This window comes from Odontomachus brunneus, unplaced genomic scaffold (assembly GCF_010583005.1).
Source record: "Odontomachus brunneus isolate Ranch 3 - 2012 unplaced genomic scaffold, Obru_v1 Obru_scaffold_283, whole genome shotgun sequence".
Lineage (NCBI taxonomy): Eukaryota > Metazoa > Arthropoda > Insecta > Hymenoptera > Formicidae > Odontomachus > Odontomachus brunneus.
In genome coordinates this window covers 124,948-138,193 of record NW_022639733.1, presented here as the reverse complement: position 1 = coordinate 138,193, position 13,246 = coordinate 124,948, and the positions used below count along the sequence as shown (strand labels likewise).

General features: G+C 46.8%; 1 protein-coding gene across 9 annotated transcripts in view; it reads right to left on the bottom strand.

The window, feature by feature from the left end:
* LOC116853160 (multiple PDZ domain protein-like) overlaps nt 1–13,246 on the bottom strand; it is a 150,136-nt gene that overhangs the window by 17,108 nt on the left and 119,782 nt on the right. For 7 of the 9 annotated variants that reach the window (XR_004379915.1, XM_032834067.1, XM_032834072.1 and 4 more), the window contains 3 exons: nt 6,263–7,445; nt 3,215–3,319; nt 2,719–2,844 (listed from right to left, as the gene is read on the bottom strand). Coding sequence is in view for 8 of the 9 variants with exons in the window: in XM_032834067.1 (XP_032689958.1) it covers nt 2,719–2,844; nt 3,215–3,319; nt 6,263–7,445 (1,414 nt within the window). In the remaining variant the exon portion in view is untranslated. The remainder of the gene's footprint in view (nt 1–2,718; nt 2,845–3,214; nt 3,320–6,262; nt 7,446–13,246) is intronic. The other 2 variants (XM_032834068.1, XM_032834070.1) reach the window with 1 other exon arrangement.

Below are 13,246 nucleotides of genomic sequence, written 5' to 3'. Positions count from 1 at the left end.
GCAACGAAACTATTTCTGCTCTGATAACGAATAATTTGTTACGTCAACTAAATTTTTTTTATGTCACTACGAACAGTAGCAACGACGATTTTGCTAAAAGAGCAAAATTATTCTTCTCCGTTTCAATTAAACATGAGATTACTTGAGATTATTTCAGTGGCAATATCTTCACTATCGCTTCAAGTAAATATTCACTCTTTTCGTGCGATTTCACTTGGAGAAATGCCGAGTGGTAGTATCTTCGCTGTCGTTTCAAGCGAATTCTCGCTTGAGTGCGACTGAGAATTCGCCCCGAGAAATTCGGAGAGTAAAAATTCGCAGTCTTAGCAGTAGAATTCGCCGCGCGACGTCATAGCTTGGCAGACTCCGTGAAGTCTCTCCCGTGTCCATCATACCGAGCGTCGCGACGCGCTGCATCCAATCTCGCGTAATGCGTCTATCGGCGACGACGGTTTTCGGAGATGGGCGACGTTAAACGACGGGACACCGAAGGCCGCCCGCTACTCGCTGACATCGCTCGAAGTTCAATTTCGTTCTGCGTTAGACTCGTCGTCGTCGACGACAACGGCAACGACGGCGACGGCGGCAACGTCCGGTTAGCGGATACGGAATCGATCGATTCGATATACGGGAGGCGGCGCGCGGGTTAATTGCGAGTCACGAACTTTCGCACCTCGCAAATCGAGTTAACCCGACGGCGCAGATTTACGAGCGTGACCTCGTTAACACGAGAACTCGCGAGGTTCGACTGGCCCGTCGTACGTCGCGTTTGTTTCGTTCGTTAAACGACCGGAAGAATAATCGTGGATTGTGCGCAGGAGAGGCGTGTAAGTGAGGTCGAGTGAGAGGAGATTATAAAAGTAGACCGTGCGGAAGCTCGCTTAAATTCAAACACACACACACACACACATACACACACACTCTCGAGATGTCGAAACTTCCGCGCGAAAATATCCCGTCAAGCTTTCCCGCGGATCCGACTGCCAAGTGGAAGCCAAGTCGACCAGACAATCTATCATTTTCCCTTCCATCATCGTCGATTATTGTCCAATTATTATCGCACGCTTACGAAACTCGCACCGTCTCGTAGTAAAAAGTACGACTTCCACTTGCCTCAGGAGGGAAGCGCGCGTCTAAATATAGTTTCCGAATTCACTCGCGAGGATCGTCCGACGCAATGCGGGGAAAAAAGGTAAAAGCAAAAATAAATCGTGAGAAGGTGCAGACTATCAAACGACGTGTAACTTACGAAAGTTGCCGGCGCGAAGTAATGTCGTAAATTTCCACGGGCCGTAAAGGGTTTAGTTCTCTCACCCCCTTGCCTCACACCGTCGTGGAATTTATTCCCCTCAGGAATGTGTGTACTTTTTCATGCGACGGCATGAAAGCTTAGTTCTAATGGGTCTGTAACGCAGATTTACGGAATTGCGACGGACGGCGTTCTAAGAGCGGCGTATATTTCTTTCCGTCAAGTCCGGCCCGTCCCTAAACGTAAATATCGCGCTGCTCCCGTCGTCGCGTCGCGAAAACGAAGACTGCCAGCCGACAATTCGGCTGTCCTCGCGGATTACCTCGTCGCTGGAATGTGCCGCGGATAAATGTCAACGCAGTCTAAACGGAGGAAAATGGAGATCGATTTGAAAAAGAGATTCTCTCTGGCGATGCACAAAGACGGATTTTTCTTGGAAAATACTAGTGACTTATTCGCGATATAAGAAAGCAGCGTGTCAGTTTGTCCGACCCGGATATGTTCATATCGCTGGAAATATTTTAAGATACAGTATGGGAGAAACTGAATATAATAAAAGTTTCTATAAGTCGAAAGTATCAATTCTCAGACACGTATCTAATCACATCCTTATTGTTTTAGTCTTTAAAAAATACGAATATTTCAAATTTTAAATGAATTATACGAATTATACAAATATTCAAACTTTTAATATAAAATATGTGTATGCATTTAATATACCTATATATATTTTATATTGAAAATTTTATTATTCTTATTTAAAGACCAATACAATAAGAATGTTGTAGAGACTGAATTTTTATAAGTATCAGTTTATTAAAAGTATCAGTTCCCGAACACGCATCTGATGCTGCATTTTTTTGTTGTTTCAATCCTTAAATATGAATATTTAAACTTCCAAGAAAATAGAATATATGTGTATGCATATATTTTATGTTAAAAGATCAAATATTCGTATTTAAAACTCAAAACTGTAAAAATGTCCAGAACTAGTTGCGTGTCCGGGCATTGATGCTTTTATCTCAGCGTAAAGTAGAAAAGACGCGCGCGCCGAAAGAAAATCTCAGTTCGGTTGACTGAACGGGGAAACCAGACGAAAAACTCGCTGACGAGAAATTATATCTCTGTTGCTGTGTGCGGTTCAGACATTCGTCTGAACATTCAGTCGCGTGAAAACTCGATTGAGGTGACTGAGAGCAGTTGGCTGAGCGGAAACCTCCTACAGGAATCTTCCCGTTCCTACAGGCTCCTGGTCCCCAGGTGACAGAGAACTAATTCAGTCGCACTAACGGGATTGTTCCTTCCGTGTGCGGATAAACCGCTAATTGATCGCCGCGGCGCACAAATTGCAGCCTCGGCATGAGTATGTATCTCGGCATCGCGCGCCGGCCGGTCGGACAAGATCAATCGGGTTCGAAAAACCGGATGAGGTGGAAACATCGATATTCCTGTATGCCATTAAATCTCACCAGATGCACCAGCGACTGGACGAGGAGGCAGACGGGATTTCCGGCGGCTTGAATCACCTCCACCGCTCGCTCGTGTGTACTCTGCCGCAAGTCCACGCCGTCCACCTCGATTATTCTATCTCCGATCTGAAAGCACGCACGCGTACGTGTGTGTGTGAGAGAGAGGGAGAGAGAAAGAGAGAGATGGAGCGGGAGCGCGAATTAACTTGTCGGGGGCTTAATTAAAATACATTTGCGCGCAAATACCTAACGAGATAAAATTTCCCCCCGTCGCGAGAAAGATGCGCAAAAATTCTACTTTCATATTTTCCCGTTTATCGCTCCATATCCACTTCCACATGCTGGCGAGCGCGACGAATGAGAGAACGCAATTCCGCAACGAATGGTTTGGGCATGTAGGGGAAAAGTGAAAACGAATGAGGGAAGAACCGAATGAAATGGAGAAACGCAATTTTCGCGATCGGCGATCGGGATAGTTAAAGGGAGCTCATGTTACCTTGAGACCGCCGGTTCTACCGGCCGGGCTGTTCGGCAGAACATTCTTTATGAATATCCCGGAGATGTTCTGAGACTTGCTGGCGCCGCCATTGTGCAGATCGATCTGGAACAAGGATCAGTCGTCGTTGAATGCTCGCGCGGAGCGAGTGCGAAGCGAGTGGCGCGGCGATTGGTCGATAGGTCGGCAGTCGCCGGCGATTCCGCAGTCGAGTTCGCAATTAAATTTAATCAATGTCGCCAGCAGCTGTCCCGAAACTCTGTTAACTGCGAGACCACGCCGAAGCGACCGCGGGGCAAGCTTCGTTCGCGACAGATCGCAACCTGTGATTTCCGATCCTCCCTGCTGCCGCCACCGCCACTGCCGCCGCCTCCACCGCCGCCGTACTTCAGTCTCTCCCTCCCTCCCTGCCCGTTCCTGCGTTCCCCTCGATCATTTATTCTCATTAATCTCTCATTGGCTCGTCGTCGGCATCGTCACGCGTTAACCGAATTAAATACGATTATTTAACACCGCAATTCGGAGCGGCCGGTATAATAATCGAATAATCGATTACATCCCCCGCCGAGCGGAGAAACAAACGCGTCCGGCTTAATTAGCGACGGGCTATGCGCGCGTGTGTACGCGTATTTGCACGTGTGTGCACGTCCGTTACATTATTCATCGGTGAATTATGATTCGCGTAATGTTAATTACCCGTGAGGCGGGAGTACATAAACGCGACGCCTGTAGTTTGATCAAACGTGGAAGTGCAGTTTCCTGGACGCGTGACGGCTCGCCGCGGTGTAATCCCGCGATGCATCCCGCGACGCATCGACTCGGCTCACAAGCGCGTCGTTTTGTCGAGAGAGAGAAAGAGAGAGAGAGAGAGAGAGAGGGTACGAACAGGGGTGGAAAAGAGAAGGAGAAGAAGGAAGGGATGGAGGAGGAAGAGCTCTCGAGACGAGAGTCGGGGAGTCGCCGGGACGAAAGCCAATGATCCGGTTACTAGTTTCCTTGTCGGCTTAACGTCGCGGGAAACTACCCCGCGCACTTTAACCCGCACGACGTCCGCGCACTGTTACGGACTGCGCGTCACGTCGGATGACGCGTTAGGCGACTCGACGTCCCGCACTCGTCCGGCGAGGCGCGCTGCTTTCCGAAGGAGCTTCCGGCTCGAGTTCTCCCTGCGACGTCTTCGCGGAGGGACGCACGAGCTCGTGCCCGTCGCGATTTACACGATCACGATCGACTCGGACGCCTGTCCCGACGTGAGGACGAGTCGGGATTAACGGTTGGATACCGATACAATGCAGCTTTCGTATTTTGCGCTGCTCTTTCATTTGGTTGCGTAGACTTGCGAATGCTTGTGCAGAGTGAAAGTGCAAACGTCAATGAATGGCTGCAACTCTCTCTCTCTCTCTCTCTCTCTCTCTCTCTCTCTGCCTGTTTTATATTAAAAATAAAAAGCAAACAATTTTTAAAACTTAAAATTTCACTTTAATTTTTTATATATCATGAAGTACTGCGCTATTTGTTAACATTTGTTGACACACAGAAGAATACCATTTTACTGCTAAGAATAACGATTATTCAATTTATTTTTCTTTTTTTAAGTTTCCATCGCATGCAATCATTTGCCAATTTTCGTTAATTAATATTCTAAAGATTCACGTGGTTACTTATAAAACGGTGGACTTTTTTCTTCAGTTTGACGAGTCCCACCTGTTCCACAAGAGGACACGCGAGTCGCGTCGAACTGTGTAAACTTATAAGTCATTCGGAAGAAGTAACATTTACTTAAATGCATTCCTCCGCGTGAACCTTCACGCTGTACGTAGCAAGCGTTTGTAATTCTACGCAAGCAAATGGAGAGGCAGTGCGAAATACGAAGCTCGGTACAGCCAGCAGCATCCTCTTGATCTCGCCATGAGATCTCTCTCCGATCTCTCCGGATAAGCCGAACTCAGTCATGACACGCGACGACAGACAGATTGTACATGTGCGCGAGCGACTAGTTAATTGATTCCATTAAATCCCATTCGCCGACTAACGTTCCCGATAGCCCGCGCGTCGATTACTAAAAGCCCTTTTAATTCTCGCGTCACGACGAATTTATCCGTGGATCCACGTCAAATCCATTAAAACGCCTACACGCGCGGGATGGTGCGCGGCTGCCGGACACGAGCATGCCGATAAAGTCGCTTGCACGTGTATACAACGATATACTTATTATTTGCTAGAGCATCGTTAATTATCGGACGGAATTATCGAGTTATGGCTCATCTCTCGGATGTGTATGCGCGAGAGATAGATAGATAGATAGATAAATAGATAGATAGATAAAACGAGAGAGTCGTTGGCTGACTGGCGTCCATTTAGCCCGACCTACTTCGCTCAGCACTGCCCGAATGTTTCGATGACCATCGTAACACTCCCGATTTTAAAGGCGAGCTATAAAATACCGAGGCAATATCGGTGAACTAACTCCCTCCTCTTCTCTCCTCTCTTTCTCTCTCTCTCTCCCTCGGCTGCAACGGCGGTGGCGGCGGCTATATTCGTGCGTGCTAATAAAAGAGATACGAAAAACCGTAACCGAACCGAGCGTGTGAGAGTCCGCGTCGGGATTATCCGGCGCATTGATCGAATATCTATCTCGAGGGGAGAATTTACGAAAATAATAGAATATAATTTCGTCCGGTGTCTTTTAATATTCGCCGTTACCGCGTGACACCGGACCGCGAACTGCGTCAATACCCGTGACAGCGTAATTCCACGAATGCACATATAATATATCGGGAAAAAGTGCGCGATTTCTCTCTCTCATCTCCTGTCTCCCCCGCGTCACCTCTGCGACACCCGCGACTGTGCGCATTAATTTCGTGACCTCGCGTGGAGAGAAACGCGGATGAGCCGATGCGCGCGAATCGCGGCGTTGACGCGACTGGAAAATGCGGACGCATTTTCGCGAGAGAAGAGACTCCTCTCGCGCAATTTCCGCCGCGCCGAATCGCCTCGCCACATAGCGGTGGATATTTCTCGCGAATACACGCACGAAGACAAGAGTACCTTTCGTCGTACCTTTCCGCCAACGATGCTGAGCCCCAGGCTGGTTTTCGGCTCTCTATAGATCTCCACCAGTCTCTCGGGACCCCAGTGCTTCGACCAGGTGACGTCACCATCGTGCTCCCTGCGCGTGACAGTCATGTCCCCTTTGCCTTCCACAAAGACGACCGTGGGGAACTTGCGTGGCGAGCTGGAGCTTGACGAAGGCGAACTCTCCTCGGTCTTCCTCGACGTCAAGCTGGTCGGTCTGCTACGATGCGCGGCTGGAGGATCGGAACGCGCCTGATCAATTTCGAGCAATTCGTCGTCGCTGCATTGGATCGCCTTGGACTCCTGGTAGGTCTGCACCTCAACCTCCCGTCGAGGGCTGCGTAGTAGGTCCTCCTGCGATGAAGATCTTGACTTGTGGGGCGACTTGATAATGTCTTCTGGCACACACTGGATACTCTTCGACTCCTGCACCTGATCCGATCTAGCCGGACTGCCGAAGAAGGCGGTGTCGCCTCTCCACGAGCTATCGAGGCTGCCCAAGTCGTCCAAGCAACATTGGACGCTCTTGTTCTCGCCTTGGGTCTGCGTCTGCACTTCCCGTCTAGGACTCTGAAAGTACTTCTGACCGATGTGGAAGGGGCTAATTCGGGATGGTTCTTCGTATGGGCTCGACACGCTCTGTTCGGGACTGCACTGCGTGCTCTTCGACTCCTGCACCGTCTGAGTCTGCACGTCGCGCTTCTCCTTCGGCGAGTACTGCGTCTCCTTGAAGCTGTGCTCGACCTCGTCGAGGTTCTCTTCGTAGACCTCGCGGCTCCAGCTGTCGGGCACCGGCCTCAGGTTATCCTCCAAGGAGGGCGTGATCACCTCGTGGAACAGGTGATCCAACTGGCTCTCGAGAGTCTGGCTCTGGTACTCAAGAGAATGCTCCTTGCAGATTAAACTGTCCTCCTCCTGCCTGCGGGCTGCTTCCTCCAACAATGGCGATCGTTTCAGCTGCGACGGACTCTGACCATAATCACGAGCTCTCCTCGAATCCTCCCTAGTCTCTTCCTCTCGTGGCGCCTTTTGTTCCTCCTTCCGGAGATCCTGCGGCGCAGTCACTCGGTCGACAGCTTTGCTGATCCTCAGAGGGATCGCGAGGTCCTTTGGAGGCGCGCGGATGGATCCTCTGGATGCGCGTCGAGCTTCGCCGCTGCGGGAACCGGCAGAAACGCAAATGAGAACGCGGAACAGGAGACTCACGGTCGCGCACGCAATCGCTTCGTGTCGAGCGCTGCTCGTCGACGTCGACGACGACGAAGAGTCGTCGGCGCGAAGCTATCGCCCGCCACAAGCAAACCTCCGGCATTGTCGCGTCCATCGAGTATCTCCCGCGAGAATCACCGTCAATTGCGCTCAATGCTTTTCTTAATTGCAACGATCCGCTCGTTACGGCGAGCGCGAGCCGCTAATACAAGAACACCGGCTGATTGGCTGCAGTTAGTCGACGCTATGCCGGCCAACATGCGCGTGTAAATCAGTCACGTCCCGTCTGGCGTTGTCCCGCGTGTCCCTTCGCGGCGCGTGCACGAGGTGAAAATATTCTTAACGATGACGTGGCTTCACGTCACATAACATGTAGCTGACATACAAATTGATATATCGAGTATCATATTTACACAGTTGGTTAAAAAAGGAGCGACACGATGTAGTATAATAGTAATCTCTAATTATTTCTCGTTTTTTTTCCTTGTATCTTTGCAAGCAATTTTTTATCGTCATATTTTTACGTGCGAGATAAAATTCCCGGACCTATATATAATATTAACTATTCTTATTAATATATACGAATATATAAATTTAATATAGAATATGTATATATATATATATATATATATATATATACAGAATGTCCCACCTAAATCAGGCCACCTAAATTCCATTAAAAAAAACATCAATGACATTAAAAATTCCGAAAAAAATAACTTTGATAAAATAATCTTTTTTGCAACATATTGGTCTCTCCATTTAATTAACGTAGAAAATATTTTTTGTATCGTCACAATTGTTGGAGATATTTAGGTGGCCTGATTTAAGTGGGACACCCTGTATATACATATATATATATATATATATATATATATATAAAATAGAATGTCTGTTTGTTTTTTATTAACTCCTAAATCCATTAACCGATCTGCACCAAATTTTGCATAGTTACTTTCTAGGGCCTTACTTTTATCCTACGGGAAATATCAGCTATATGAAACTTGGATATCCCATTCCCTCCTCCGGATTTCATCTCCTTGACATTTTGTGATAGTTTAAGGTTAGATATTGCAGATATATATAAGAAGCTCAGATAACCTCAGGTAAGCAAGTATTCAATATGCATAGTGCAATATGCAAGTATTCAATACTTGTATATTGCAATGCAGGGTTACAATGGTTTAGACACAATAAAATAAACTGTCTGTTGAGAATCTGTAAATTAAAAGTCATTATTGATGGACTCTTTCCTAGCGATTATATTACTAATTAATATCACTATTAGTTATTATTAGTACTATTATTATTTATCATTATTTAATGTTTTTAATTGTGTTTTAGTTGTAATAATTCTCAATTTTCTCAAGTTTGGTGAGTTACCAACTTCACTATGTCTAAACCGTTTCGCAACTTGCTATTCATACATTTCATGTTGAAAGTTTACATACTCGTATTTAAAGACCAAAACAATAAGAATGTCCAGGGTACGTGTTCGGGGATTAGTACCTTTACTTTAACAATGCGGATAATCTTTCTGTCATTGTATCTTTGCAATAGTATAACCTGGATAAGGATATGTATCTAGAGAAGTGTTTTAATTGACGACGAAGGACGTGTTTACGTCGCATCGAAAAATGTGCCGCGTATCACCCTCGATGTTTCCACGCGCGTGCGATAAAAATGGAATAACGCGGGGAATTCTGTATCACACAGTGGAATACGTTTTAGCGCGGTATCTCGCGAAACAGTCTCGCGAAATAACGGAGGATAATACGGACGGGCCTACGTGTATCGGTCGCGAGTGGGAGCGATATTCTCGTTGCGGAACGTGCGCACATTTTCGATATGTATACATGTGAACGGTATAAATCCCACGCGGGAACGTGACGGACTTACCGGTGTTTGCTTTCGACAGAAAAAGCTGTTACGCGCAGAGAATGGTTATGATATTCAGGCCGCAGATAACTTGATATTTCTCCCGATACCACTTATACTGCCGTGTGTCTGTTATCTCTGTCAGCATCGTATTTAATCACGCGCGCTCCTTTATATCGTTAATACACGATGCCTGATCGATTATGCATTATATTATGCGTCGACTGCCAAACCGATTTTCACCGAGTTGTTTTAAAACTCAATTAAAGTTTAAATAAGCGGGATTATGGCAAAATATATGCACACACACACACTTGCTGACGCATAAATTTGTCAGTTAGCTTTATCAGCTCTCTGTTAGCCGCATATTTAATTCGTTAAGTATTAATTAGTTACGTTTTGCGCGTAAATTAACGTGGCAAAGTCATAGTGTTGACCAATAATGGCAATCAACCTGGATGAATAACAACGAGAAATGCAAAGTACAATGACCGTCGAATCAACTCTGATATTCCTCCGATCGTAGAAATGATCATCCAATACGTATCGATCGCGTGGACAATATGTTTCTCCCGACCACATAATCGTGTCTAATTGACGTTAAATCGTTTATTTAAATTACTTATGCAAACTTATCTGAACGTCATTTTATCGTTATCTAAACGATATTACTCCATCAACGTAATCTTCGCGGAGCGCAGCTTCATCTCGACAAGATCGATATCCCGAGTTCGACCGAACTTGAAAATAATTTGTACAAGCTGTTAATTTTTCAAATGTGCGCGAGGCGACGCTCATGCTTCTCTCTTTCTCCCTCTCTCTCTCTCTCTCTCTCTCTCTCGCTCTTATATATATTTACATATCTCCAACATCTGTCAACTGCAACGGCCGTCGAAACCCGTCAAGTACGCGAAGCGTGCCAACGCGACTCGACGGCCAACTACGCGCAGATTCAACGGCAAGGTCGACCCTTACGCGACATGTTACAGCTTCCGTTATTCAATGTTGTGTATGTCTCACTTCCGATTATCGCGAACGACGAACCTTCACCTCTCTTCTCCGTTGACACGACGTCACATCGTCGTCGTCGTCGTCTCGTAGTGCGTCCCCGGAGCGAGGGAAGCCGACGTCTCGAGGGTGCGCGTACACAAGAGAGAACGTTAAGGGAGTGCACTCGAAAAGCCGAGGGCGCGTCGGCGGAGGAAACGCGTCGCGCTGACGGAGGATCAGCGCGAGGAACCGCGAGTAGTTGGAAGCCAAGGTGTTCACTGCCGTGTCTCCGGCCGGGCCGGCCGTGCGTCACTGCAAACTGGCTTCCTCTAATCTAATAAACAACACTTCTGCCTCTCGCGGCGCGCGTCTTATACACGTACACGTACACACAGGCACGGGCGATGGATGGCCGCGAGCTGGCACATAGAGAAGCGCGCGCGAACGCGAGCGCGCAAACGCGAGCGCGGACGCACGCAGACTGGAGGAGCGCGGACGATTCGCGAGAGAACTTTATGCGTGTGCGTTTTTACGGCGCGACGGCGAGGGTGGACTTGACGCGCACGTGTGCGTACGTGTGTTATGTATCTATGAGAGATAAATGAGCGCGTATGTGGAGGCGCGGTACACGTAACCGCGCAGGAGGAGCGAGCGTGTACGGCGTGGAGAAGACGTGGAGGAGACGTGAAAGTACACGTGTACTTATGCGCGTGTGTACTTATGAGGGACTGACGAGATAGTGCGAGTACGCAGGACGTTCCCACTTGAAGCGTACTTAGCGCGACAGATTCCACCACGGGGCGAATCTCAAATCGATTTCATCTCGCTACGCTCTCTGGCAGCTCGATAATCTTCGAGTTACCTATCCTCGAGTCGAAATTTTAACTCCACTTTCGATCTGCGCTCTCTTGACATCTGTATATTCTGAGGGATGTGCTTAATACACATGAAAACTGGAGTTCTACTCATAGAGTCATTTGCACGTTGAGAGAAATAATTGCTAGAAAAAAGGTATTTCTTCGTTGAGTACTAATAACCGTTACTTGAACCTAGATTCTTTTATTTGAATGGAATAAACAATTGCTTTCACAAATGGCTACGCTTTTACGAAAATGTATATTTTCTTATTTAAAAGTAAATTTTTCTCAGTGTGGAAAAATGTATTTACTTATAAGTAAATACTAAATCAAATAACGCGATCAAATAATACATCTGACCAGTCAGAGTCGAACGTAAGTCACCTTAAACGAAACTTATTAATTTTTAATTTAGCAATTGACATTTTGCGCTCAACTCTGATTGGCCAGGTTACTCGCGTTATTTGATTTAATTCTTACAAGTTATAAGTAAATATGTTACTAGTACCCATAAAAAACATTTTTTCTTTTTTTAGATATTTTTTCTCTCAGTGTAGATTCTCAAGAGTATTTCTTGGCAAAGTCAATTAAGTCAAATATATAAAATTATAAAAATATATATAAATATATATAAAAAAAATATATATATATAAAAATATAAAAAAGAAGTTTATACAGACTTCAAAATATCAAAGTAGGCGTCAAATGGATCCAAGATCGAAGATCGAAGATGGAACTTGACTTAAATTACGGCTCAAGATATGCGATCGAAAGGAAATAAATTCGCTCTCGCGTGCGAAATTTCCACGAATCAGCTAGGATTATGCTTCGCGGTTAATTTTGCGGATGGGATTTAATCTAATGGAATTTTCACTCGAGTCCTGGACATACACGAAACGCAGACGAAAGCAAGAAAAAAGAAAATTGGAATTTCGCTACAAAATGCGAATTCTCCTCGCGCGGCGGGAAAAAAATCTAATCCGAATTGCTCGGGGAATCCGGTCGCTGCAAAATAACGCGCTCGAAGTGGGACACGCTGTATATGCATATCGCGTATGCAGAGTGGCTCGTGAGAAATGAGAGCGTGTGCAGAGACATGTCGTTGAATGCGCACCGTGAGCCGCGGACGATCGTGTGAGTGTGCACGTGTCGTTGAGCGGCTGAAGTTCGTGTGACTGCCGGGAGCCCGGGCGAAATCGAAAGGTGCGGGCGTGTGCGCGCGCTCGGACACACACAGCCAGACGCGTTCACCTCAACAGGGGATTCGCGGGTGTCTGTGCTCGACGACGTGTGGAAGATTCTCCGCGCGGAACCACGCAGTGCAGACGCGGACGCGTGACACGTACGCACGCACCCACGTGTTACGACATGCGCTTCGGTGTGTACGGCGCGCGGGCGGCGCGCACGTGTGGGCGCGCGTAATCGAAGAAGCGATCGGACGAGCCAATTTTCGATAAACGCCAGCGAGTTTCCCAATAGGCGAGGTGTGGAATCTCTGCGGATCGGAGAAGCGCGATTTTACGAGTCGACGAGAACGAGAGGGAAAGAGACGGGTAGATTTATTAAGCCCCGGGATTTATGAAATCCCTTCGCGGGCGTATAGTGGTGTAGATGTATATGTAGAAAATACTGAATATAGCGGACACACGACGCGCATACAATATGAAGGCAAAGAGGGGAAAAGAGACAACGGAAAGAGGATCAAACACAGTCTTAAAGACTGCAAAGCGACAAGCAAAGAGAAATTTCGAACACGCGTCGAAGGGACGATGAGATACTGAATTAGAATCGCGATTACATCGATAACGAAGAATGAGGGGCGATTAGGAACAACGAGGAAATAATTATAGCAGAATGAAGCAAGATAAAGTAGAAGAGGGAAAATATGTGCCATCGCAAAATTTTCACGCAACTCATAACTAAAAATTTTCTGATGCAATCTACTTTGGAATAAGACAAGAAGAGAGAGAGAGAGAGAGAGAGAGAGAGAGAGAGAGAGAGAGAGAGAGAGAGAGAGGGGGGG